This window comes from Chiloscyllium punctatum, chromosome 8 (assembly GCF_047496795.1).
Source record: "Chiloscyllium punctatum isolate Juve2018m chromosome 8, sChiPun1.3, whole genome shotgun sequence".
NCBI lineage: Eukaryota > Metazoa > Chordata > Chondrichthyes > Orectolobiformes > Hemiscylliidae > Chiloscyllium > Chiloscyllium punctatum.
The window spans coordinates 131676420-131699891 of NC_092746.1; the positions used below are offsets into that span (position 1 = coordinate 131676420).

General features: G+C 49.0%; 1 protein-coding gene across 10 annotated transcripts in view; it reads left to right on the forward strand.

Annotated features, from left to right (window-relative positions):
• Positions 1-23472, forward strand: part of LOC140480929 (IQ motif and ankyrin repeat domain-containing protein 1-like) — a 343897-nt gene that overhangs the window by 318496 nt on the left and 1929 nt on the right. For all 10 annotated transcript variants that reach the window (XM_072576526.1, XM_072576521.1, XM_072576525.1 and 7 more), the window contains 2 exons: positions 8329-8463; positions 13045-13173. In XM_072576526.1, the coding sequence (XP_072432627.1) occupies positions 8329-8463; positions 13045-13173 (264 nt within the window). The remainder of the gene's footprint in view (positions 1-8328; positions 8464-13044; positions 13174-23472) is intronic.

Here is a 23472-nt window from a genome sequence, read left to right on the forward strand (position 1 = left end):
AAGTCTAAGGCTGCCTGCTAAGAATGTTTTGAGAGGTCTGCCCTAGTCCATAACAGATTGGGGCTCTTTGTGGGATTTTAAACAGCGAGTGGTAGGTGCTAGTGTCTTTATTTCAGGTGTTAGTTTGGTTGGGAAGACAAAGTTTGGGCCAGTAATGGCTCTTTCAGTCACCAAAAGTTTTCTGGATGTGGATGCAGTGACTTTGGAAGTTTTGCAAAATGTGAATAAGACCAAGCTGCAGGAATTAGCAGAGAAGCTGGAATTGGACCTGCCTGCTTCTGTGAGGAAAGGAGAGATAATTACATCAGTAGCTCAGAATTTAAACTCGCTGGAGAAACCATCAGACTCTATAGAGGTGCCAAGGATTCAATTGTAAATGAAGCAGCTTGAGTTAGAGACGAGAGATAAGGAAAGGGCAGCAGAAGTGAAACAGTCTGAGTTACAATTAGCAGCAGAAGAGAGGGAAAAAGAGAGGGCAGCAGAACAGGACGAAAAAGAGAGAGCTTATGAACTTCAGAAACTGACATTTAAAAAGGAAAGTCAGCTTAAAAGGCTGGAGATAGGATGAGGGAGGGGGAGAGTGAGGGTGAACAAGCCCCTGGTAGTCAGAATCCTAGTGAGAAACTGATTAAGTATATTTAAACATGGCTTAAATTTGATGTGAGGGATGTGGAAGCCTTCTTCATCTCATTTGAAAAGGTGGCTAAACAAATGCAGTGACTAGTGGCAATGTGGGTTTTGTTGATCCAAACTAAACTCTCAGGTAGGGCTAGTGAGGTATTCGCATCCCTACCAGAGGAGGTATCTGGGAGTATGAGGAGGTGAAAAAAGCCATTTTAACTGCATCTGAGCTTGTACCAGAAGCTACAGACACTGTTTCAGGAACCTAAAGAGGGACCCTGAACAAACTTATATCGAGTTTGAAAGGATTAAACAAAGTAATTTTGATAGATGGATAAGAGCTTCAAAAATCAAGCCAATTCATGGTGCCCTTAGAGAGGTAATTATTTTGGAAAAATTCAAAAACTCACTGCCTGAAGTAGTGCAAACTCATGTGGAAGAGCAGAGAGCTAGCAGCTGAAGGGGCTGATGGTTATGAGCTGGTCAATAAGACTCGGCTTGGCTTCCAGAATCAATTCCAGTCCATGAGGGATAGAAATTGGGGCAAAGAGAAATCCTCACATGGAGAGGGAATGATCAATCTCCATGAAGATCATAAGGATAACTTACCACAGGGTAAAAAAGAGACCCCTGAGGGGGACAAAGCTGCTAAAAGGCTCCGGTGTTTTCATTGTAATACAGTGGGCCACACAAAATCACAGTGTTGGTGCGTGAGGAGAAAGCCAGATGTAGGAAAACAAGACAGGCCTGGAAGTTCTGTTGGACTAGTAACAAAAAGCACAAGGGAAGTTAGACCACTGCCTCAGAGTGTACAAGCTGATCAGAGGGTGATTAAGGAGGAAGTGTCAGATCTGCTTAAAAGATTTACATGCAAGGGTAAGGTTTATTCACACAGGCCAGGAGTAATAGGTAAGGAGGTTACAATATTAAGGGACACAAGATCCTCTCAGTCTGTATTGCTGAAGGATGAGGAGATATGTACACCTGAGGGACTATTGCCAGGGAAGGTACTCATAACAGGAATTCATGGTGAGACAAAAAGTGCTCAGTTATGTAAAGTGAGGCGAGAGAGTCCAGAGAGGAGTGGAGAATTTGTGGCAGGAGTATTGGACAAACTTTCAGCTTCAGGAATACAACTGTTCTTTGCAAATGATATCTCTGATTCACTGGGAGGCGTGCTGCCTACTCTAGTTGAAAAGCCAATGTAGATAAACGCAACTGAAGACATGGAGAATGCTTTTCCAGGAATTTTCCCTGATCGTGTGATCACCATATCATAGAGGCACAAGCTGATGCAGGAGAGGTCAAAAGGCACAGATAAGGAAGCTGACTTAGTATTATCCGAGACCTTTGTTGATCAGATAAGTGGCACAGAGCAGGAGCAAATAGGTAAACATGGAAGTGGCTTTAGCTCTGCTAAGCTGACTGAATTACAGCAGAAAGATGAGAACTTAGGACAGTTATATCAAAAGGCATTTACAGAGTAGGAAAGTGAATGCATTCCTGTGTGTTATTACTTAACAAATGATGTCTTAATGAGGAAATGGAGACCATCACACATTCAAACAGATGAGAAATAGGCTGAGATTCATCAAATTGTTTTGCCAGTAGGGTATAAAAAAGAGGTGCTGTGAATGGCGCATGAGCTACCACTTGGAGGTCATTTAGGGGTGAGGAAAACACAGGCTAAAATACAAAGACATTTTTACTGGCCTGGACTACACAAGGATGTAGTTGAATTTTGCCAGATGTGTCATACGTGTCAGCTAATGGGAAAACCACAGGCAGCTTCCAGCTCAGCTCAGCGAGCAAACATACAACCAGAACCTCAATCTGAGCTACAAATCTTCTCAAAACTCACTAACCTATTCCAGCATTTGAGGAACCTTTCACAAGAGTCTTGATTGAATGTGTAGGTCCCCTACCTCAAACAAAAAGTGGGAATGAGTATTTATTAACAATAATGGATGTGTCGACTAGATTTCCAGAGGCAATCCCATTACACAGCATCACAACTAAAAGGGATAGAGAAGAATTACTCAAATTGTTTTACTAAATATGAACTACCAATAGAGATCCAGTCAGATTGGGATAAGGGAGTTCTGTTTGTACTTTTTGCGATCAGAGATGAATCGATCAAATTTAGTCCATTTGAATTAATTTTTGAGCATGAAGTCAGAAGACCATTAAAAATGGTTAAGGAGAAATTAATCAGTCAGAACTCAGAGACTACCCATTTGGACTGTGTGTCAAATTTTAGAGAACAACGAAATACAGCTGGAGGGTTGGTTAGACACCATTTAAAAGTATCGCAGCATACAATGAAACAAGAAGCGGAGAAGAAATTAAAAATTCACAATTTTTCCATTGGGGATAAGGTATTGGATAAGGTACTTCCAGCAACAGATAAGTCTTTAAAAACAAGATTTAGTGAACTGTATCAAATTGAGTGAGGTGAACTACTTGATAAGGAGTCCAGACAGGAAGGAATCTCACAGAGTGTGTCATGTGAATATGCTCAAAAGGTGTTTTGATAGGGAAGGGAAGCAAGAGGAGAAGGTGTTAGTGATTACAACACAGGAGGAAGAACCAAGTTCAGGGGATTCTGAATTGGACATTCCTCAAATCAAATTGAACAATGAGGAAGTTGTCAAAAATTGGGATAAATAATTGAGTTACCTTCCACAAGAATATTGAAATGACCTGACAGAGTTATTACTATCACATGGGGAAATAATTGAGAAGATATAGGAGATGCAGTTCCGATGAAGCAACATCCTTACAAGCAGAACTCTCTAAAGTTGGCACAGGTTCAGAAGGAGATAGAGAGCATGCTCCAAGATGGCACAATCAAAGTGAGTTACAGTGACTGGAGCTCCCCCATAGTCATGGTGCCAAAGCCAGATGGTACCCAACGGTTATGTGTGGATTATCGCAATGTCAACACTGTTACAAAGACTGATGCATATCCAATTCCACAGTTGGAGGATTGTGTCAAAAATGTAGGACAAGCAACTTACATTTCTAAGTTGGCCTTGCTCAGAGGCGACTGGCAGGTACCTCTGTCAGAGAGAGCAAAGGCAATTTCAGCTTTCGTAATGCCAAATGGACTATATCAGTTCAAAGTCATGCCATTTGGTATGAAATACACTCCAGCCACATTTCAGAGACTGACTAATAAGGTCATTGCCAGATTACCCAACTGGCTGGTGTGTATTGATGACCTGGGGATTTTTAGTCACTCGTGGAAGGAACATTTACAGCATTTATTGGACTTGTTTGATTGACTTTGGAAGGCAGGCTTGGTGGGAAAAGGGAATTTGACAAAGTCTAAGTCACCTTCCTGGGCCATGTTATTGGACACTGACAAATGGCCCCACGGGAAGCAAAAACCAAAGTATTTGGGGAAGTTTCCACACTGTTGACAAAAAAAAGCAGTCCTACAGTTCCTGGAATTGAGTGGATTTTACCGAAAGTTTGTGCCGAACTTTAGCAGTTTGGCTGCTCCACTCACTGAATTGTTAAAAAAAAAGGCAAGAAGTTTCAGTGGACAGCAGACTGTCAAAAGGCATTTGCCAGCCTCGAAACTGAGTTAATCACTGCCCCAGTATTAGCCACACTGGTTACACAAAGTGTTTCCAGGTGGCGATCAATGCCAGTGATGTGGGTGTCAGTGTGGTGCTCCTGCACGAGGATGGTGAGGGAATAGAAAGACCCATCGGGTATTTTTCCAGGAAGTTCAACGTTCATCGTCAAAAATGTTCAACAGTGGAGAAACAGACTTTAAATTTGGTGTTAGCATTACACCATTTCAGTGTCTGTATTCCCAGCAATGTGCCTGAGACAATTGTACACACTGATCACATTGACATTTGTGGAAATAGTTAAGGACAGAAATGCCAGTCTGTTTAGGTGGAGCTTGTTGTTGCAGCCCTTCAGTTTGACAATTGTGCAGGTGGCAGGTCGCAAAAACATTTAGTTCAGTCCAGAACTAGTTAGGAGTTAAGGGTGTTGCCTGGGTTGGAGGATTTGAGCTACAGGGAGAGGCTGAACAGGTTGGGGCTGTTTTCCCTGGAGTTTTCGAGGCTGAGGGGTGACTTTATAGAGGTTTACATAATCAATAAATAGATAAGATATTTTCCCAGGGGTGGGCAAGTCCAAAACTAGAGGGCATAGGTTTAGGGTGAGAGGGGAAAGATATAAAAGAGACCTAAGGGGCAACTTTTTCACACAGAGGGTGGTACGTGTATGGAATGAGTTGCCAGAGGAAGTGATGGAGTCTGGTACAATTGCAACATTTAAAAGTCATCTGGAAGGGTATACGAATAGGAAGGATTTGAAGGGATATGGGCCAAGTGCTGGCAAATGGGACTAGATTAGGATATCGGGTCAGCATGAATGAGTTGGACCGAAGGGTCTGTTTCTATAACTCTATGACTCTAAGATAGATTGATCAGTTTAGACCTATTCCATCTGGAGTTTATGAGAATGAGAGGATATCTCATTGAGATATATAAGATGCTAAAGGGAATTGATAAAAGTTGAGATAAAGAGGATATTTCCTCAGTGGGGCAATTGTGAATGAGAGGTCATGTTTTTAGGAGAAGGGCTGGCAGACTTGAAACAGAAATGGGGAGAAATTGCTTCTCTCAAAGGGTCACGAACCTGTGGAATTCTTGAGGAATTTCATGAGAGGTGGAGAGTGTCACGTTTCTGGGAGTGACGATAACCAACAACCCATCCTGGTCTTCCCACGTAGATGTGACGGTCAAGAAGGTACACCAACACCTCTTCCTCCTTGAGCAGCTCAGGAAAGTCACCGTGTCCATAAGGACCCTCACCAACTTCTCCAGGTATACCACTGAGAGCAGACTGTCCAGGTGGATAACAGCCTGGAACGGTAACTGTAAGAAACTAGAGAAGGTGGTGTGCACAGCCCAGACCATCACAGAGGCCAACCTTCCATCCATGGACTCCATTTACACAGCTCACTGCCGCAGAAAGGCTACCAACATCGTCAAAGACCCATCCCACCCCGGTAATGATCTCCTACACCCTCTTCCATCAGGCAGAAGGTACAGAAACCTGAACACACGCACCAACAGGTTCAGGAACAGCTTCCTCCCGTCCATTATTAGATTGATGAATGGAATCTCTAACTTTAAATAAAGCTGACCTTGTTCATGTTGATATTGCCTCATGCAGATCCTGTGCAGTGTAACCTGTGTGCTATACTCTGTCCAAGTATTTTTTTACCCTATGATCTGTATATCTCGGCTTACTATGATCTGCCTGTACTGTTTGTAAACAAAGCTTTTCACTGTCCATCGGTACACATGACAATAAACCAATCAATCAAATCCAGATTGCACTGGATCCTGGGACGTTGAGTAAATTTAAGGAGAAGACAGATCTTTAATAAATAATGGGTTGAAAGATTATGGAGATATGTCAGGAAAGTGGAGTTAAAAGGACAATGTGGTGGCTCAGTGGTTAGCTCTGCTTTCTTACAGTCCCAGGGGCCTGGGTTTGATTCCAACATCGGGTGACTGTCTGTATGGAGTCTGCATACTCTCCCTGTGTCTGAGTGGGATTGCTCCGGGTACACTGGTTTCCAGTTTCCTCCCACAGTCCAGCGATGTCCAGGTTAAGTGACCTGGTCATGCTAAGCTACCCATGGTCTCCAGGGTTGTGTAGGCTCGGTGGGTTAGCCATAGGAAATGCAGGATGAGAGGGTAGGGGAGTGGGTCTTTACCAGGTTGGTGTGGACTCAGTGGGCCAAATGACCTGTTATAACACTGTAGGGATTATGTGATTCTACAAAATGGTGGCTGTATCAGTGATGTCCATATCTCTTGAATGATGTTTTTCTTAAACTCCAGAAACTTTGCGAGTATGAGGGAAAAATTTGCTGCAGCAGATTAAGAAACCACATTTAGGGGTATTACATGTGAGTGCAGAGCCTCAATAATAATGGTAGTGTGTTTGACTCTTACCTGCCTTCAAATTCAGAGTGCACTGGATCCTGGGACGTTGAGTAAATTTAAGGAGGAGACAGATCTTTAATAAATAATGGGTTGAAAAATTATGGAGATATGTCAGAGATGGGGAATAAACCCTGGATGAGCCATTGATGGTCAGTTCCTGTAAATGAATTTTTAAAAAGAGAAACGGCATTTTTTTGTTACTGTGTGCGGGACGAGAGTGTCCAAATGTATGCAGAAAAGGAGACAATGAATGATTGCTAAAGGAATTGGGATGGAACATTAGAGGAAGTAAATCTACAGTGCTGTAGGTTTTTAGAGCAGGACCGTTTGCACTCCAGGGAGTCCATCCAACTGAACTGATGGACCAAATGGTCAGCTCTGAAGTGGCAATGTGAAAAAGACACCGCCTGACATTGTGGTATTCCTGTGAAACGTTCACTTGAATTGAATTGAATTGAATTGATTTGAATTTATTGTCACGTGTACCGATTCACAGTGAAAAGCTTTGTCTTGCGAGTAATACAGGCAGATCACAGAGTTAAGTCACATAGATAGTAAATAATAGGTAAACAGCAGAAAAAACAAAAACACAGGGACAGGAGAATGTTAAGAATTTGTGAGTCCATTCCGTATTCTAACAACAGTAGGGTAGAAACTATTTTGAAACCAGCTGGTGTGTTTGTGTGTTCAGGTTTCTGTACCTTCTCCCCGATGGTAGAGGTTGTAGAAGAACATTGCCAGGGTGGGATGGATCTTTGAGAATGATGGCGGCCTTTCCTCGACACTGGGCCTGGTAGATGGATTCTATAGATGGGAGGTTGGCCTTTGTGATTGTCTGGGCCAAGTTCACCACTCTCTGTAACCGTCTCCAATCTTGAATGGTACAGTTCCCATTCCAGGTAGTGATACATCCAGACAGAATGCTCTCGATGGTGCACCTATAAACGTTGGCAAAGGGTATTCACTGTCATGCCAAATTTCCTCAGCTGCCTGAGGAAGAAGAGACGTTGTTGGGCCTTTGTAACCAGTGCGTCCACATGAAGAGTCCAGGAAAGCTTATTGTGGATGAACACTCCCAGGAGCTTGACATTCTCCACTCGTTCCACCTCGGTGCTGTTAATATGTGTGTGTGTGTGTGTGTGGCGGGGGGGGGGGGGGGGGGGGGTTAGGAGGGGGCATGAGTTACATCCTGCCAAAAGTCACTAATGAGTTCCTTGGTTTTGCCGGCATTGAGAGCTCGGTTGTTCTCAGTGCAGCATTTTTCCAGGTCTTCCACCTCCCGTCTGTATTCTGTTTCATCGCCATCTGAGATTTGACCGACTCTGGTGGTATCATCAGTGAACTTGTAAATGGCATTAGTCTGGTATTTGGTGATGCAGTCTTGGGTATACAGTGAGTACAGTAGGGGGCTGAGTACGCACCTCTGGGGGGCTCCAGTGTTAAGTGTTACTGAGGATGAAATATTGTCCCCAATCTTCACTGATTGTGGCCTGTGGGTCAGGAAACTGAGGATCCAGTTGCAGAGAGTGGGGCTTAGTCTGAGATCACTAAGTTTAGGAATCAGCCTCGAGGGGATTTGAAGCCTTAGAGAACCTTAACCTTCTGAACTGTAGTCAAGGAGTAGGATTCTTACATAGCTGTTCTTGGTGTCTCTTTGAACAGTGTGCGACTGCACTCCTCTGATTGTGGACCTGTCCTCTATGTTACTGTTGTGTTCCAGGTGGCCTCTCGTTATTGACCCATCAGGCCAAGCCAGCATCTTCCTGCGATACCGGGACACCAATTTCTACGACGCTCTCAATCCTGGGCACATGCAGCCCCAGGTTCTCCGACTCGGGCTCCTTGGAGCCATAAGGTAAACAATTACTTGGGGTTCGAGATCAACAGCCATATCATTAGTATCATAGGCTTCAAACGACCATCATGAAATGTCGTTGGTGATGGTTATTCTGAACGTGATAATGTCAGACTCTCTGGCACTGATGTATTATTGCCTGATATTCTGTCAGCATCTGCTGCATGTTATACAACCAGAGAGAGTCAGGCACTGCCTGTAACTCTGTCAGTCTCTGTCTGTTATACTGCTAGACACTGACTCACTGTTGCAGATTGATGAACGACAGAGAGAGGTAGGGCAGAGTCTAAAAAGGTCAGGAAGATTGAGGGCAGAAAAACCTGAATATGAAGGGCAGAGATAGCAGACAGAAGGGGAAAGAAAAGGGATGGAAGACAGGGAGACACAGGGCAGGGAGACACAGGGCAGGGAGACGCAGGGCAGGGAGATGGAGGGCAGAGAGACGGTGGGCAGGGAGACGCAGGGCAGGGAGATGGAGGCAGAGAGACGGTGGGCAGGGAGATGGAGGGCAGGGAGATGGTGGGCAGGGAGATGGAGGGCAGGGAGATGGAGGGCAGGGAGACGGTGGGCAGGGAGACGCAGGGCAGGGAGATGGAGGCAGAGAGACGGTGGGCAGGGAGATGGAGGGCAGGGAGATGGAGGGCAGGGAGATGGAGGGCAGGGAGATGGTGGGCAGGGAGATGGAGGGCAGGGAGATGGAGGGCAGGGAGACAGTGGGCAGGGAGATGGTGGGCAGGGAGATGGAGGGCAGGGAGATGGAGGGCAGGGAGACAGTGGGCAGGGAGATGGAGGGCAGGGAGATGGAGGGTAGGGAGATGGAGGGTAGGGAGATGGTGGGCAGAGAGATGGAGGGCAGGGAGATGGAGGGCAGGGAGATGGAGGGCAGGGAGATGGAGGGCAGGGAGATGGAGGGCAGGGAGATGGAGGGTAGGGAGACAGTGGGCAGGGAGATGGAGGGCAGGGAGATGGAGGGCAGGGAGACAGTGGGCAGGGAGATGGAGGGCAGGGAGATGGAGGGCATGGAGATGGAGGGCAGGGAGATGGAGGGCAGGGAGACGGAGGGCAGGGAGACAGTGGGCAGGGAGATGGAGGGCAGGGAGATGGAGGGCATGGAGATGGAGGGCAGGGAGATGGAGGGCAGGGAGATGGAGGGCAGGGAGACAGTGGGCAGGGAGATGGAGGGTAGGGAGATGGAGGGCAGGGAGATGGAGGGCAGGGAGATGGAGGGTAGGGAGATGGAGGGCAGGGAGATGGAGGGTAGGGAGACGGTGGGCAGGGAGATGGAGGGCAGGGAGATGGAGGGCAGGGAGATGGAGGGTAGGGAGATGGAGGGTAGGGAGATGGAGGGTAGGGAGATGGAGGGCAGGGAGATGGAGGGCAGGCAGATGGAGGGCAGGGAGACAGTGGGCAGGGAGATGGAGGGCAGGGAGACGGTGGGCAGGGAGATGGAGGGCAGGGAGATGGAGGGCAGGGAGATGGAGGGCAGGGAGGTGGTGGGCAGGGAGATGGAGGGCAGGGAGGTGGTGGGCAGGGAGATGGAGGGCAGGGAGATGGAGGGTAGGGAGATGGAGGGCAGGGAGATGGAGGGTAGGGAGATGGAGGGCAGGGAGATGGAGGGCAGGGAGATGGAGGGCAGGGAGATGGAGGGCAGGGAGATGGAGGGCAGGGAGATGGAGGGCAGGGAGATGGAGGGTAGGGAGATGGAGGGCAGGGAGACAGTGGGCAGGGAGATGGTGGGCAGGGAGATGGAGGGCAGGGAGACAGTGGGCAGGGAGATGGAGGGTAGGGAGATGGAGGGCAGGGAGATGGAGGGCAGGGAGATGGAGGGTAGGGAGATGGAGGGCAGGGAGATGGAGGGCAGGGAGATGGAGGGCAGGGAGATGGAGGGTAGGGAGATGGAGGGCAGGGAGACAGTGGGCAGGGAGATGGTGGGCAGGGAGATGGAGGGCAGGGAGATGGAGGGCAGGGAGATGGAGGGTAGGGAGAAGGAGGGCAGGGAGACAGTGGGCAGGGAGATGGAGGGCAGGGAGATGGAGGGCAGGGAGATGGAGGGCAGGGAGATGGAGGGTAGGGAGATGGAGGGCAGGGAGATGGAGGGCAGGGAGATGGAGGGCAGGGAGACAGTGGGCAGGGAGATGGAGGGCAGGGAGATGGAGGGCAGGGAGATGGAGGGCAGGGAGACAGTGGGCAGGGAGATGGAGGGCAGGGAGACAGTGGGCAGGGAGATGGAGGGCAGGGAGATGGAGGGCAGGGAGATGGAGGGTAGGGAGACAGTGGGCAGGGAGATGGAGGGTAGGGAGATGGAGGGCAGGGAGATGGAGGGCAGGGAGACGCAGGGCAGGGAGATGGAGGGCAGGGAGATGGAGGGCAGGGAGATGGAGGGTAGGGAGATGGAGGGCAGGGAGATGGAGGGCAGGGAGATGGAGGGCAGGGAGATGGAGGGCAGGGAGATGGAGGGTAGGGAGACAGTGGGCAGGGAGATGGAGGGTAGGGAGACAGTGGGCAGGGAGATGGAGGGCAGGGAGACAGTGGGCAGGGAGATGGAGGGTAGGGAGATGGAGGGCAGGGAGACAGTGGGCAGGGAGATGGAGGGCAGGGAGACAGTGGGCAGGGAGATGGAGGGTAGGGAGATGGAGGGCAGGGAGTTGGAGGGCCGGGAGACAGTGGGCAGGGAGATGGAGGGCAGGGAGACAGTGGGCAGGGAGATGGAGGGCAGGGAGATGGAGGGCAGGGAGATGGAGGGTAGGGAGATGGAGGGCAGGGAGATGGAGGGTAGGGAGATGGAGGGCAGGGAGATGGAGGTTAGGGAGATGGAGGGCAGGGAGATGGAGGGTAGGGAGATGGAGGGCAGGGAGATGGAGGGCAGGGAGATGGAGGGCAGGGAGATGGAGGGTAGGGAGATGGAGGGCAGGGAGATGGAGGGCAGGGAGATGGAGGGCAGGGAGATGGAGGGTAGGGAGATGGAGGGTAGGGAGATGGAGGGCAGGGAGACAGTGGGCAGGGAGATGGAGGGTAGGGAGACAGTGGGCAGGGAGATGGAGGGTAGGGAGATGGAGGGCAGGGAGACAGTGGGCAGTGAGATGGAGGGCAGGGAGACAGTGGGCAGGGAGATGGAGGGTAGGGAGATGGAGGGCAGGGAGATGGAGGGTAGGGAGACAGTGGGCAGGGAGATGGAGGGCAGGGAGACAGTGGGCAGGGAGATGGAGGGTAGGGAGATGGAGGGCAGGGAGACAGTGGGCAGGGAGATGGAGGGCAGGGAGACAGTGGGCAGGGAGATGGAGGGTAGGGAGATGGAGGGCAGGGAGATGGAGGGCAGGGAGACGGAGGGCAGGGAGAGAGTGGGCAGGGAGATGGAGGGCAGGGAGACAGTGGGCAGGGAGATGGAGGGCAGGGAGATGGAGGGCAGGGAGATGGAGGGTAGGGAGTTGGAGGGCAGGGAGATGGAGGGCAGGGAGATGGAGGGTAGGAAGATGGAGGGCAGGGAGATGGAGGGTAGGGAGATGGAGGGCAGGGAGATGGAGGGCAGGGAGATGGAGGGCAGGGAAATGGAGGGTAGGGAGATGGAGGGCAGGGAGATGGAGGGCAGGGAGATGGAGGGTAGGGAGATGGAGGGTTGGGAGATGGAGGGCAGGGAGACTGGGCAGGGAGACAGTGGGCAGGGAGATGGAGGGCAGGGAGATGGAGGGCAGGGAGATGGAGGGCAGGGAGTTGGAGGGCAGGGAGATGGAGGGTAGGGAGATGGAGGGCAGGGAGATGGAGGGTAGGTAGACAGTGGGCAGGGAGATGGAGGGTAGGGAGATGGAGGGCAGGGAGATGGAGGGCAGGGAGTTGGAGGGCAGGGAGATGGAGGGTAGGGAGACAGTGGGCAGGGAGATGGAGGGCAGGGAGACAGTGGGCAGGGAGATGGAGGGCAGGGAGATGGAGGGCAGGGAGATGGAGGGCAGGGAGATGGAGTGTAGGGAGATGGAGGGTAGGGAGATGGAGGGCAGGGAGATGGAGGGCAGGGAGATGGAGGGTAGGGAGATGGAGTGTAGGGAGATGGAGGGTAGGGAGATGGAGGGCAGGGAGATGGAGGGCAGGGAGATGGAGGGTAGGGAGATGGAGGGCAGGGAGATGGAGGGCAGGGAGATGGAGGGCAGGGAGATGGAGTGTAGGGAGATGGAGGCTAGGGAGATGGAGTGTAGGGAGATGGAGTGTAGGGAGATGGAGGGCAGGGAGATGGAGTGTAGGGAGATGGAGGGTAGGGAGATGGAGGGCAGGGAGATGGAGTGTAGGGAGATGGAGGGTAGGGAGATGGAGGGCAGGGAGATGGAGTGTTGGGAGATGGAGGGTAGGGAGATGGAGGGCAGGGAGATGGAGGGCAGGGAGATGGAGGGTAGGGAGATGGAGGGCAGGGAGATGGAGGGCAGGGAGATGGAGTGTTGGGAGATGGAGGGTAGGGAGATGGAGGGCAGGGAGATGGAGGGCAGGGAGATGGAGGGCAGGGAGATGGAGGGCAGGGAGATGGAGGGCAGGGAGATGGAGAACAAAAAGATGGAAGGAGTGTGAAGGAACTGTGACTAATGATTTACTTGCATCAAGGTACGGGAAGATGCTTGTGATCGACATGATGGAGGTGAATATGTTTGAAGCAGTGAGCAGGATATTTAATCAGATCGAAGCAGGCCTGATGGAGAAGCTACTGAATAAGGAATTACTCCAAAAGGACAGGTCAGGATAATGAGCATCACTCTCTCTGTCTGTCTCTCTATCTCTTCTCTCACTGTCTCTATTCCCTCCCCCACCACCCCCCCACCTCCCGCAGCCCCACCCCTCACTACAGCGTAATATAAAATTGGAATGCCATAAAAATCTGGAATAAAAAGCAAGCTAACTGTGTTACCACTGTCACTTATTGTGAAACCCCATCCCGTTCATCCCAGTGTTTGATGAATGGTCTCTATACACATCCAGAGTTTGATGAATGTGGAGTGCTGGAGAAAGCATAGCAGGTCAGGCAGCACCTGAAAAGCAGGAGCTCCATGTTTTGGGTTTGACACTTTTTCAGGACACTGATGAAGGGTTTTGCCCGAAACATGCTTTTTCCAGCCCCATGCTTTAGCAACTCTAACTGTCCAGCATCTGCTGTCCTCATACCCTCTACACATGTCCAGCCACTGAGTGGACATCTACCATAACCAGGAACATTGAACCCATGAAAGGACTGGCTTAGTCAACATGCAACTGAGTCCAGGGTTTACCCAGCCATTGCCACGAATGTGGGGGAACTAATGGAGGTAATATTTGTCCTTGTTTGCACTGTAGGCACTGCCCCACTGACATGGCCATGTCCATGTCCAAGTGAGGCCACCAGACATAACCTCTCAACAACATCTTCATTATGGAGACCCCAGGATAGATCTGGTGGAGTTCAGCCAGTACCTGATGGTGACCTTCGCTTGGGACAATTCTTTTCACTCCCTCTAACAATATCCTGTCCTCTGCTGTGAGCTGGTCTCTGGGTCCACAGATGTTTGAATTCCAATATGGCCCTTTGGTTTCTCCCATTAATACCAATGGTTTCAATTTGGAAATGACTGGATCTTTTTATGGCTTAAGTCTGATATTGTTAGGTGTGATTGAGAGCATTTTCAGAAAATGTAATATCATTACAGAGACTTCCATTGGTGCACCTGCTCATGGGCCGTTTCTCAATGCGCCTGCAATTGTTACTTGGCCTCCTGGACCATGTTCTCACTTGTAATTATAAGCATTTAGTAATAGAGCCCACCGCTAAATGCAGCCTGAGCAATGGGTGGCACTGCCTTGTCCTCCTTAAGCAGACCAAATATGGGTTTGTTCCATGATTATTCCAAATTTTCAGCCAGAAAGACATTGGTGGAACTTGCTGACTCCAAATATGGCAACCAGTCCCTCGCTTTCTCTCTGGGCTCTGCATTGACCCTCTGCATGAGCCAAAGTCCTGGATGCATATGCTATTGGGTGTTCCTCTCCATTGGGCCATCTATGAACTCATACTACTCTGATGCTGAATGGCAGGAATCGCCCATCAGCAGCAGACCTTTCTTGGGATCACAGTGTACCAACACCACAGGGGATAAGAGCTGTTTATTTACTTCATTGAAAGCTTGGAGTTGTCTATGAGACCATTTCCAAGGCTGATCCTTTAGCAGTTGATACGAAGGTGCCAGGATGGGCACCAGATTATGCAGAAGCTTTCCATAATAATTTACCAGACCAAGGAATGACCTCAGCTCCTAAGCAGACGGGGAGGGGTGGGGGGCGGAGGTGGGGTGGGGGGGTGTTGGGGAGGGGAGGGGGGGAAAGGGGGGGTTGGAGGTAGGGAATGGTTCAGTGCAACTTTGATTGCCCTCACTTTATCCTCCAACGGGTATAACCTGGTCTTGTCGACTCTATGGCCCAGGCAGGTCACTGAGTGCCCTGAAACATACATTGTTCCCTTCTAGGGCATACGCCTCTGCCTTGGAAGTATGCCGATCCTAGTCATCTAAATGCCGATCCTAGTTATCTCAGTGTTTCTTATCGGTTTTCCCTCTTCCCAGGGTGTCACCTAGATAAATGGTGACCTGGGGTAGACCTTGCTAAATGTTCTCTATTGTCCACTGAAAAATGGCACAGGCTGACAGCACCCCAATATATTGGTACAACCCCCCTGGGTATTAATTGTGACATACTCTAGGAATCCTCATCTAACCACAATTGGAAGTAAGTGTGGTTCATGTCCAGTTCTGAGAAAGGCAGACCCCTCCCACCTTGGGTATTTATCCAGCTGCAAAAAACAATTTGCTGTTTATTTAAAATCCTCACAAAGGTGAACTGACCCATTGGGCTTCACAGTCGGTATGATCAGTGCTGCCCATTCTGCAAACTGGACTGGTTTGATGATTGCTTCACTTCCCAGCCTCCTGATTTCTGTTTCTACTTTAGCTGGTATTTGCCAATGATAAAGCCAGTTGTAGAGCCTGCTTGAAGTCCAGTGGGCTTCAGCGAGTCGTTACTTTGCATGGTTCTATCATTCATGCCGTGTACCAGAAGGTCGGTCAGTAAACCCACTCTCTTTCCCACCATTTGACCAGGGTAACAGCCCTAATCAGGGAACTCATATTCTATGAGGTCCAGCTGGCTGACCTTGTTACAATGACTACATTCCTCCCCGCTCTGAGTCCACAGAGACAGGCCGGTTCTCTGTCTGGGGAAGCCTCCTCAGGTGTTTTAGCACCAGGTCAGTTTCCTACACCCATTCATTGCTTTTTTCAGTTTAACTTCTGTGGGTTTTTAAAGTTTCCTAATTCTCTGGTTTCACTCTAATCTTCATCACATTGTACGCTTTCTCTCTTACATGTTTCTCCCTCTGACTTTCCCTGTTAGCCACAGTGACCTCAGCCTTCCCTTTGTATGTGTCTTCTACCTTGGGATGAATTTCTGCTGTCCCTCCCAAATTGCCCCCCAAACTCCTGCCATTGTTGCTCCACCATCTCCCTCCTGCTAGACTCGCCTTCCAATCAACCCTGACCAGCTCATCCCTCATGTATTTTGGTTACTTTTACTCAACTGTAATGCATCTGATTCCAGCTTCTCCCTCTCACACTGTGGGGGGTAATTTGATCATCATGGTGGAGGCTGGTACAATTGCATCATTTAAAAGGCATTTGGATGGGTATATGAACAGGAAGGGTTTGGAGGGATATGGGCCGGGTGCTGGCAGGTGGGACTAGATTGGGTTGGGATGCGGTTTAATTTAAATAAATGCATTTTTGGAAAGCAAATCTTAGCAGGATTTATACACTTAATGGTAAGGTCCCAGGGAGTGTTGCTGAACAAAGAGACCTTGGAGTGCAGGTTCATATCTTCTTGAAAGTGGAGTCACAGGTTGATAGGATAGTGAAGAAGGCATTTGGTATGCTTTCCTTTATTGGTCAGAGTATTGAGTACAGGAGTTGGGAGGTCATGTTGCAGCTGTACAGGACATTGGTTAGGCCACTATTGGAATGTTGCGTGCAATTCTGGTCTCCTTCCTATCGGAAAGATGTTGTGAAAGTTGAAAGGGTTCAGAAAAGACTTACAAGGATGTTGCTAGGTTTGGAGGATTTGAGCTACAGGGAGAGGCTGAATAGACTGGGGCTGTTTTCCCTGGAGTGTCAGAGGCTGAGGGGTGAGGGCTGAGGTTTACAAAATCAATAAATACATAAGATATTTTCCCGGGGATGGGCGAGTCCAGAACTAGAGGGCATAGGTTTAGGGTGAGAGGGGAAAGATATAAAAGAGACCTAAGGGGCAACATTTTCACGCAGAGGGTGGTATGTGTATGGAATGAGCTGCCAGAGGAAGTGGTGGAGGCTGGTACAATTGCAACATTTAAGAGGCATTTGGATGGGTATATGAATAGGAAGGGTTTGGAGGGATATGGGCTGGGTGTTGGCACGTGGGACTAGGTTGGGTTGGGTTGGGATATCTGGTCGGCATGGACAAGTTGGACCAAAGGGTCTGTTTCCGTGCTGTACATCTCTATGACTCTCTGTGATATCATGGTCACTGCCCCCTAGGGGTTCTTTCACCTTCAATTCACTAATCAAATCTGCCTCTTTAATAAATCAATAAATCCAGAATTGTCTGCTCCAATGGGCTCTACCACAAGGTGTTCCAAAAAAACACATTTTGTTGACAATGCACAAATTCCTTTTCTTAAGATCCACCACCAAACTGATTTCCCCACTCCACCAGCATATTGACGTTTCCCTATGATTACTGGAACATTGTCTTTCTAACATGCTGTTTTATGTCCTGAGTTCTTTTCTGGCCTACATCCAGATTGCTGCTTGGGACCTGTATCAACTCTACCCACTCTGATTCAGCTTCTTTGAACACTATATCACTTTTCGCTATTAATTTAATTTCATTTCTTACTAACAAGGCTCCTCCCTGAGTCTGCCCACCTGCCTGTCCTTGCAATAGGACATGTATCCTTCAATATATCATTCCCAGCCCTAATCCTCTTGCAGCCATGTCTTTGTGATACCCACAGCATTGTATCTGTCAATTTCAGTCAGTGTTACAAGCCCATTTGCCATGTTAGAACATAGAACATAGAAAAATACAGCGCAGTACAGGCCCTTTGGCCCTCGATGTTGCGCCAACCGAAGCCTACCTAACCTACACGAGCCCAATAACCTCCATATGCTTGTCCAATGCCCATTTAAATGCCCATAAAGAGGGAGAGTCCACCACTGCGACTGGCAGGGCATTCCATGAACTCACAACTCGCTGAGTAAAGAACCTACCCCTAACATCAGTCCTATACCTACCACCCCTTAATTTAAAGCTATGTCCCCTCGTAATAGCTGACTCCATACGCGGAAAAAGGTTCTCACGGTCAACCCTATCTAAACCCCTAATCATCTTGTACACCTCTATCAAGTCACCTCTAAACCTTCTTTTCTCCAATGAAAACAGCCCCAAGTGCCTCAGCCTTTCCTCATACGATCTTCCTACCATACCAGGCAACATCCTTGTAAACCTCCTCTGCACCCGTTCCAGTGCCTCCACATCCTTCCTATAGTATGGTGACCAAAACTGTACACAATACTCCAGATGCGGCCGCACCAGAGGCTTATACAACTGCAACATGACCTCAGGACTCCAGAACTCAATTCCTCTACCAATAAAAGCCAGTACGCCATATGCCTTCTTCACCGCACTATTTACCTGGGTGGCAACTTTCAGAGATCTGTGTACATGGACACCAAGATCCCTCTGCTCATCCACACTACCTCCAACTCACCCTCAATGTCATACCTCCGTATTTCTTGCAGTAGCCTACCATGGGGAACCTTATCAAACGCCTTGCTAAAATCCATATACACCACATCTACCGCTTTTCCCTCATCTACCTCCTTAGTCACCTTCTCAAAGAATTCAATAAGGTTTGTGAGGCACGACCTGCCCTCCACAAAACCATGCTGACTCTCCTTGATCACATTATTCCTATCCAGATGTTAATAAATCCTATCCCTTACAATTCTCTCTAAGACTTTGCCCACAACAGAAGTGAGACTCACCGGCCTATAGTTACTAGGGTTACCCCTACTCCCCTTCTTGAATAAGGGAACCACATTTGCTATCCTCCAGTCTTCTGGCACTATTCCTGCAGACAACAAGGACATAAAAATCAAGGCCAATGGCTCTGCAATCTCCTCCCTTGCTTCCCAGAGAATCCTAGGATAAATGCCATCAGGCCCAGGGGACTTATCTATTTTCACCCTTTCCAGAATTTCCAACACCTCTTCCCTACATATCTCAAAGCCATCCATTCTAATTATTTGTGACTCAGTATTCACATCGGCAACAGTGTCCTGTTCCTGAGTGAAATCTAACGAAAAGTATTCATTCAGTGTCTCCCCAATCTCTTCAGCCTCCACACACAACTTCCCACTACTGTCCTTGACTGGACCTATTCCTACCCTAGTCATCCTTTTATTCCTGACATACCTATAGAAAGCCTTTGGGTTTTCCCTAATCCTACCAACCAAGGATTTTTCATGTCCCCTCCTTGCTGCTCTTAGCTCTCTCTTCAGATCCTTCCGGGCTACCTTATAACTCTCAATCACCCCAATTGAACCTTCACGCCTCATCTTTACATAGGCCGCCCTCTTCCCTTTCACAAGGGATTCCAATTCCTTATGAAACCACGGCTCCCTCACACGACTTTTTCCTCCCTGCCTGACAGGTACATACTTATCAAGGGCATTTGATAGTTGCTCCTTGAACAAGCTCCACATATCAATTGCGCCCTTCCCTTGAAGCCTACTTTTCCAAGCCACGCATCCTAAGTCGTGCCTCACTGCATCATAATTTCCCTGCCCCCAGCTATAACTCTTGCCCTGCAGTGCACACTTATCCCTCTGCATCACTAGAGTAAAAGTCACCGAGTTGTGGTCACTGTCCCCAAAGTGCTCACCTACCTCCAATTCTAACACCTGGCCTGGTTCGTTACCCAGAACCAAACCCAGTATGGCCTCACCTCTTGTTGGCCTGTCTACATATTGTGTCAGGAAACCCTCCTGCACACATTGGACAAACACCTACCCATCTAACGTACTCAAGCTATAGCTTTCCCAGTCAATGTCAGGAAAGTTAAAGTCCCCCATAACAACCACCCTATTACTTTCACTCTTCTCCTGAATCATCCTCGCAATCCTTTCTTCTACGTCTCTCGGGCTATTAGGAGGCCTGTAAAAAACTCCTAACAGGGTGACCTCACCTTTCCTATTCCTAACCTCAGCCCAAACTACCTCAGCTGGCGAGTCTCCATCCATCTTCCTTTCCACCGCTGTAATACTATCTTTGACAAGCAACGCCACCCCCCCCCCTCTTTTACCCCCCCTCCCCAGCCCTACTAAAACATTTAAACCCTGGAACCTGCAACAGCCAATCCTGTCCCTGATCTAGCCACGTCTCCGTAATAGCCACAACATCGAAGTCCCAGGTACCAACCCACGCTGCAAGTTCACCTACCTTATTTCGTATACTTCTTGCATTGAAATATACATGCTTCAAGCCACTCTTCTGTTTACAGGCACCCTCCTTTAAGATTGATGCCATATTCCTAACCTCCCTACACTCCAGGTCCTGCACCCTAAAGCTACAGTCTGGGTTCCCATGCCCCTGCAGAGTTAGTTTAAACCCCCCCCAAGAGCACTAGCAAACCTCCCCCCAAGGATACTGGTGCCCCTCAGGTTCAGGTGCAGACCATCCTGTTTATAGAGGTCCCACCTTCCCCAGAAAGAACCCCAGTTATCCAGATACCGGAATCCCTCCCTCCTGCACCATCCCTGTAGCCACGCATTTAACTGTTCTCTCTCCCTATTCCTCGACTCTCTATCACGTGGCACGGGTAACAAACCAGAGACAACAACTCTGTTTGTTCTAACTCTGAGCTTCCAACCTAGCTCCCTAAAAGCCTGTCTAACAACCTCAGCCCTCCTCCTACCTATGTCATTGGTGCCAATATGGACCACGACTTCAGGCTGCTCCCCCTCCCCCTTAAGGACCCGGAAAACACGATCAGAGACATCACGTACCCTTGCACCTGGGGGGCAACATACCAAACATGAGTCTCTCTCGCCCCCACAAAACCACCTATCTGTGCCCCGAACTATCGAGTCCCCAATAACTATTGCTCTGCTCTTCTCTGCCAATTCCTTATTAAACCACGGCTCCCTCACACGACCTTTTCCTCCCTGCCTGACAGGTACATACTTATCAAGGGCATTTGATAGTTGCTCCTTGAACAAGCTCCACATATCAATTGCGCCCTTCCCCTGAAGCCTACTTTTCCAAGCCACGCATCCTAAGTCATGCCTCACCGCATCATAATTTCCCTGCCCCCAGCTATAACTCTTGCCCTGCAGTGCACACTTATCCCTCTGCATCACTAGAGTAAAAGTCACCGAATTGTGGTTACTGTCCCCAAAGTGCTCACCTACCTCCAATTCTAACACCTGGCCTGGTTCGTTACCCAGAACCAAATCCAGTGTGGCCTCACCTCTTGTTGGCCTGTCTACATATTGTGTCAGGAAACCCTCCTGCACATATTGGACAAACACCGACCCATGGGCAACGGGGACAGGCTCCATGCCAGAGGCCTGAGCCCCGTCACTTACCCCTGGTAAGTCGTCCCCCCCACAAGTATCCAAAACGGTATACTTGTTCTTGAGGGGAACAGCCGCAGGGGGTCCCTGCATTGGCTGCTTCCTCCCAGTCCCCCTCATTGTCACCCATCTGTCTGCAATCTTTGGAGTTACTACTTCCCTAAAGCTCCAATCTATGATCCCTCTGCCTCCCGAATGATCCGAAGTTCATCCAACTCCAGCTCCAGTTCCCTAACACGGTCTTGGAGGAGCTGGAGATGGGTGCACTTCCTGCAAGTGCAATCAGCAGGGACGACCATGGCATCCCTCACCTCAAACATGTTGCAAGAGGAACATTGCACTGTCTTCACTGCCATCCCTCTAAAAGTAACCTTTTAAAAAAAAAACTGGGTCTAAAGAATAGAACAATCAAAATGCAGCTCTTACCTACTTACCACAACGGGTCTTATTATTAGGTTAGAGGAGGAGGGCGGGTGGGAGGCACTACCTCTGTAGTGCCTCGGGTTCCTTTCCTGCGCGCTCTTATAGGAAAAAACCTCCCCGGGTAAGCTTAGGCTACACCAGCTTCCGGGTCCGCTCTGCACTTTTTTAAAAAAAACTTTCAAATTTAAGCTACTTTTGAGGACCTCCTTTTTCAATGACCTCCTGCTGGTCCCTCTCCCCCTTGAGAACATTCTGCACCCTCTCTGAGACATCCTTGATCCTAGCACCAGGGAGGCAACACACTATTCTGATTTCCTCCACTCTGTCCTCTCAATCATTTTCACATCCTCCCTAAATCATGGAGTGCAAAATTCAACACACTTGCGGCCCAACTCATTTTCTTAGCCATAAGCTTAGAGTCATAGAGCTGTACAACATAGAAACAGACCCTTCGGTCCAACCCGTCCATGCCGACCAGATATCCCAACCCAATCTAGTCCCATTTGCCAGCACCCGGCCCACATCCCTCCAAACCCTTCCTATTCATATACCCAGGAATATGAATATACCCGTCCATGCCTCTTAAATGTTGTAATTGTACCAGCCTCCACCACATCCTCTGGCACCTCATTTCATATGCATACCACCCTCTGCGTGAAAACGTTGCCCTTACGTCCATTTTATATCTTTCCCTTCTCACCCTAAACCTATGCCCTCTAGTTCTGGGCTTTCCCACCCCAGGGAAAAGACTTGTCTATTTCCCCTATCCATGCCCCTCATTATTTTATAAACCTAGAATAAGATAACCCCTCAGCCTCTGACGCTCCAGGGAAAATAGTACCAGTTTATTCAGCCCCTCCATATAGCTCAAACCCTCCAACCCTCGCAACATCCTTGTAAATCTTTTTGAACACTTTCAAGTTTCACAACATCCTTCCTATAGGAGGAAGATCAGAACTGTGCACAGTATTCCAATAGTGGTCTAACCAATGTCCTGTCCAGCCGCAAAATGACCTCCCTACTCAATGCACTGATCAATAAAAGTATGCATACCAAACGCCTTCTTCACTATCCTATCTACCTGCGACTCCACTTTCAAGGAGCTATGAACCTGCACTCCAAGGTCTCTTTGTTCAGCAACACTCCCTAGGACCTTACCATTAAGTGTATAAAAGTCAAGTATGTGGTGCTGGAAAAGCACAAAAGGTCCAGCAGCAGCATCTGAGGAGCAGGAGAGTTGACATTTCGGGCAGGAATGAGGAATGAGGCTGTGAGCTGAGGGGGTGGTGAGATAAATGGGAGAGGCTGGGGCTGGGGGGAAGGTATCTATGCCCCTCATGATTTTATAAGCCCATGTTCCTAACCATGCCAGAGCTCATCTGCATCCCTGTTAGGCCTCCTGTAGTGAAATAAATGCAATTTAATTTAACTCATTCTCTGCTCTGTCCCTGCCTGTTCTGATTGTTTGAATCGCTTCTTTTCTCAACTGTACCAGTCTCAGATTGATCTCTTTCCTCACTATCTCCTTGGGTCCCACCCACCCCACCTTACTCGTTTAAATCCTCTCGAGCAGCTCTAGCAACTCTCCCTGCCAATATATTAGTCCCCTTCCAATTTAGGTGCAATCTGTTCTTCTTGTACAGGTCACTTCTACCCCAGAAGAGCTTCCAAAGATCCAAAAATGTGAATCCTTCTCCCATACACCAGCTCCTCAGCCATGTATTCATCTGCTCTATCCTCCTATTCTTTCCCTCACTAGCTCGTAGCACTGGGAGTAATCCAGATATTACTACTCTCTAGGACCTCCTTTTTCAATGACCTCCTGCTGGTCCCTCTCCCCCTTGAGAACATTCTGCACCTTCTCTGAGACATCCTTGATCCGAGCACCAGGGAGGCAACACACTATTCTGATTTCCCA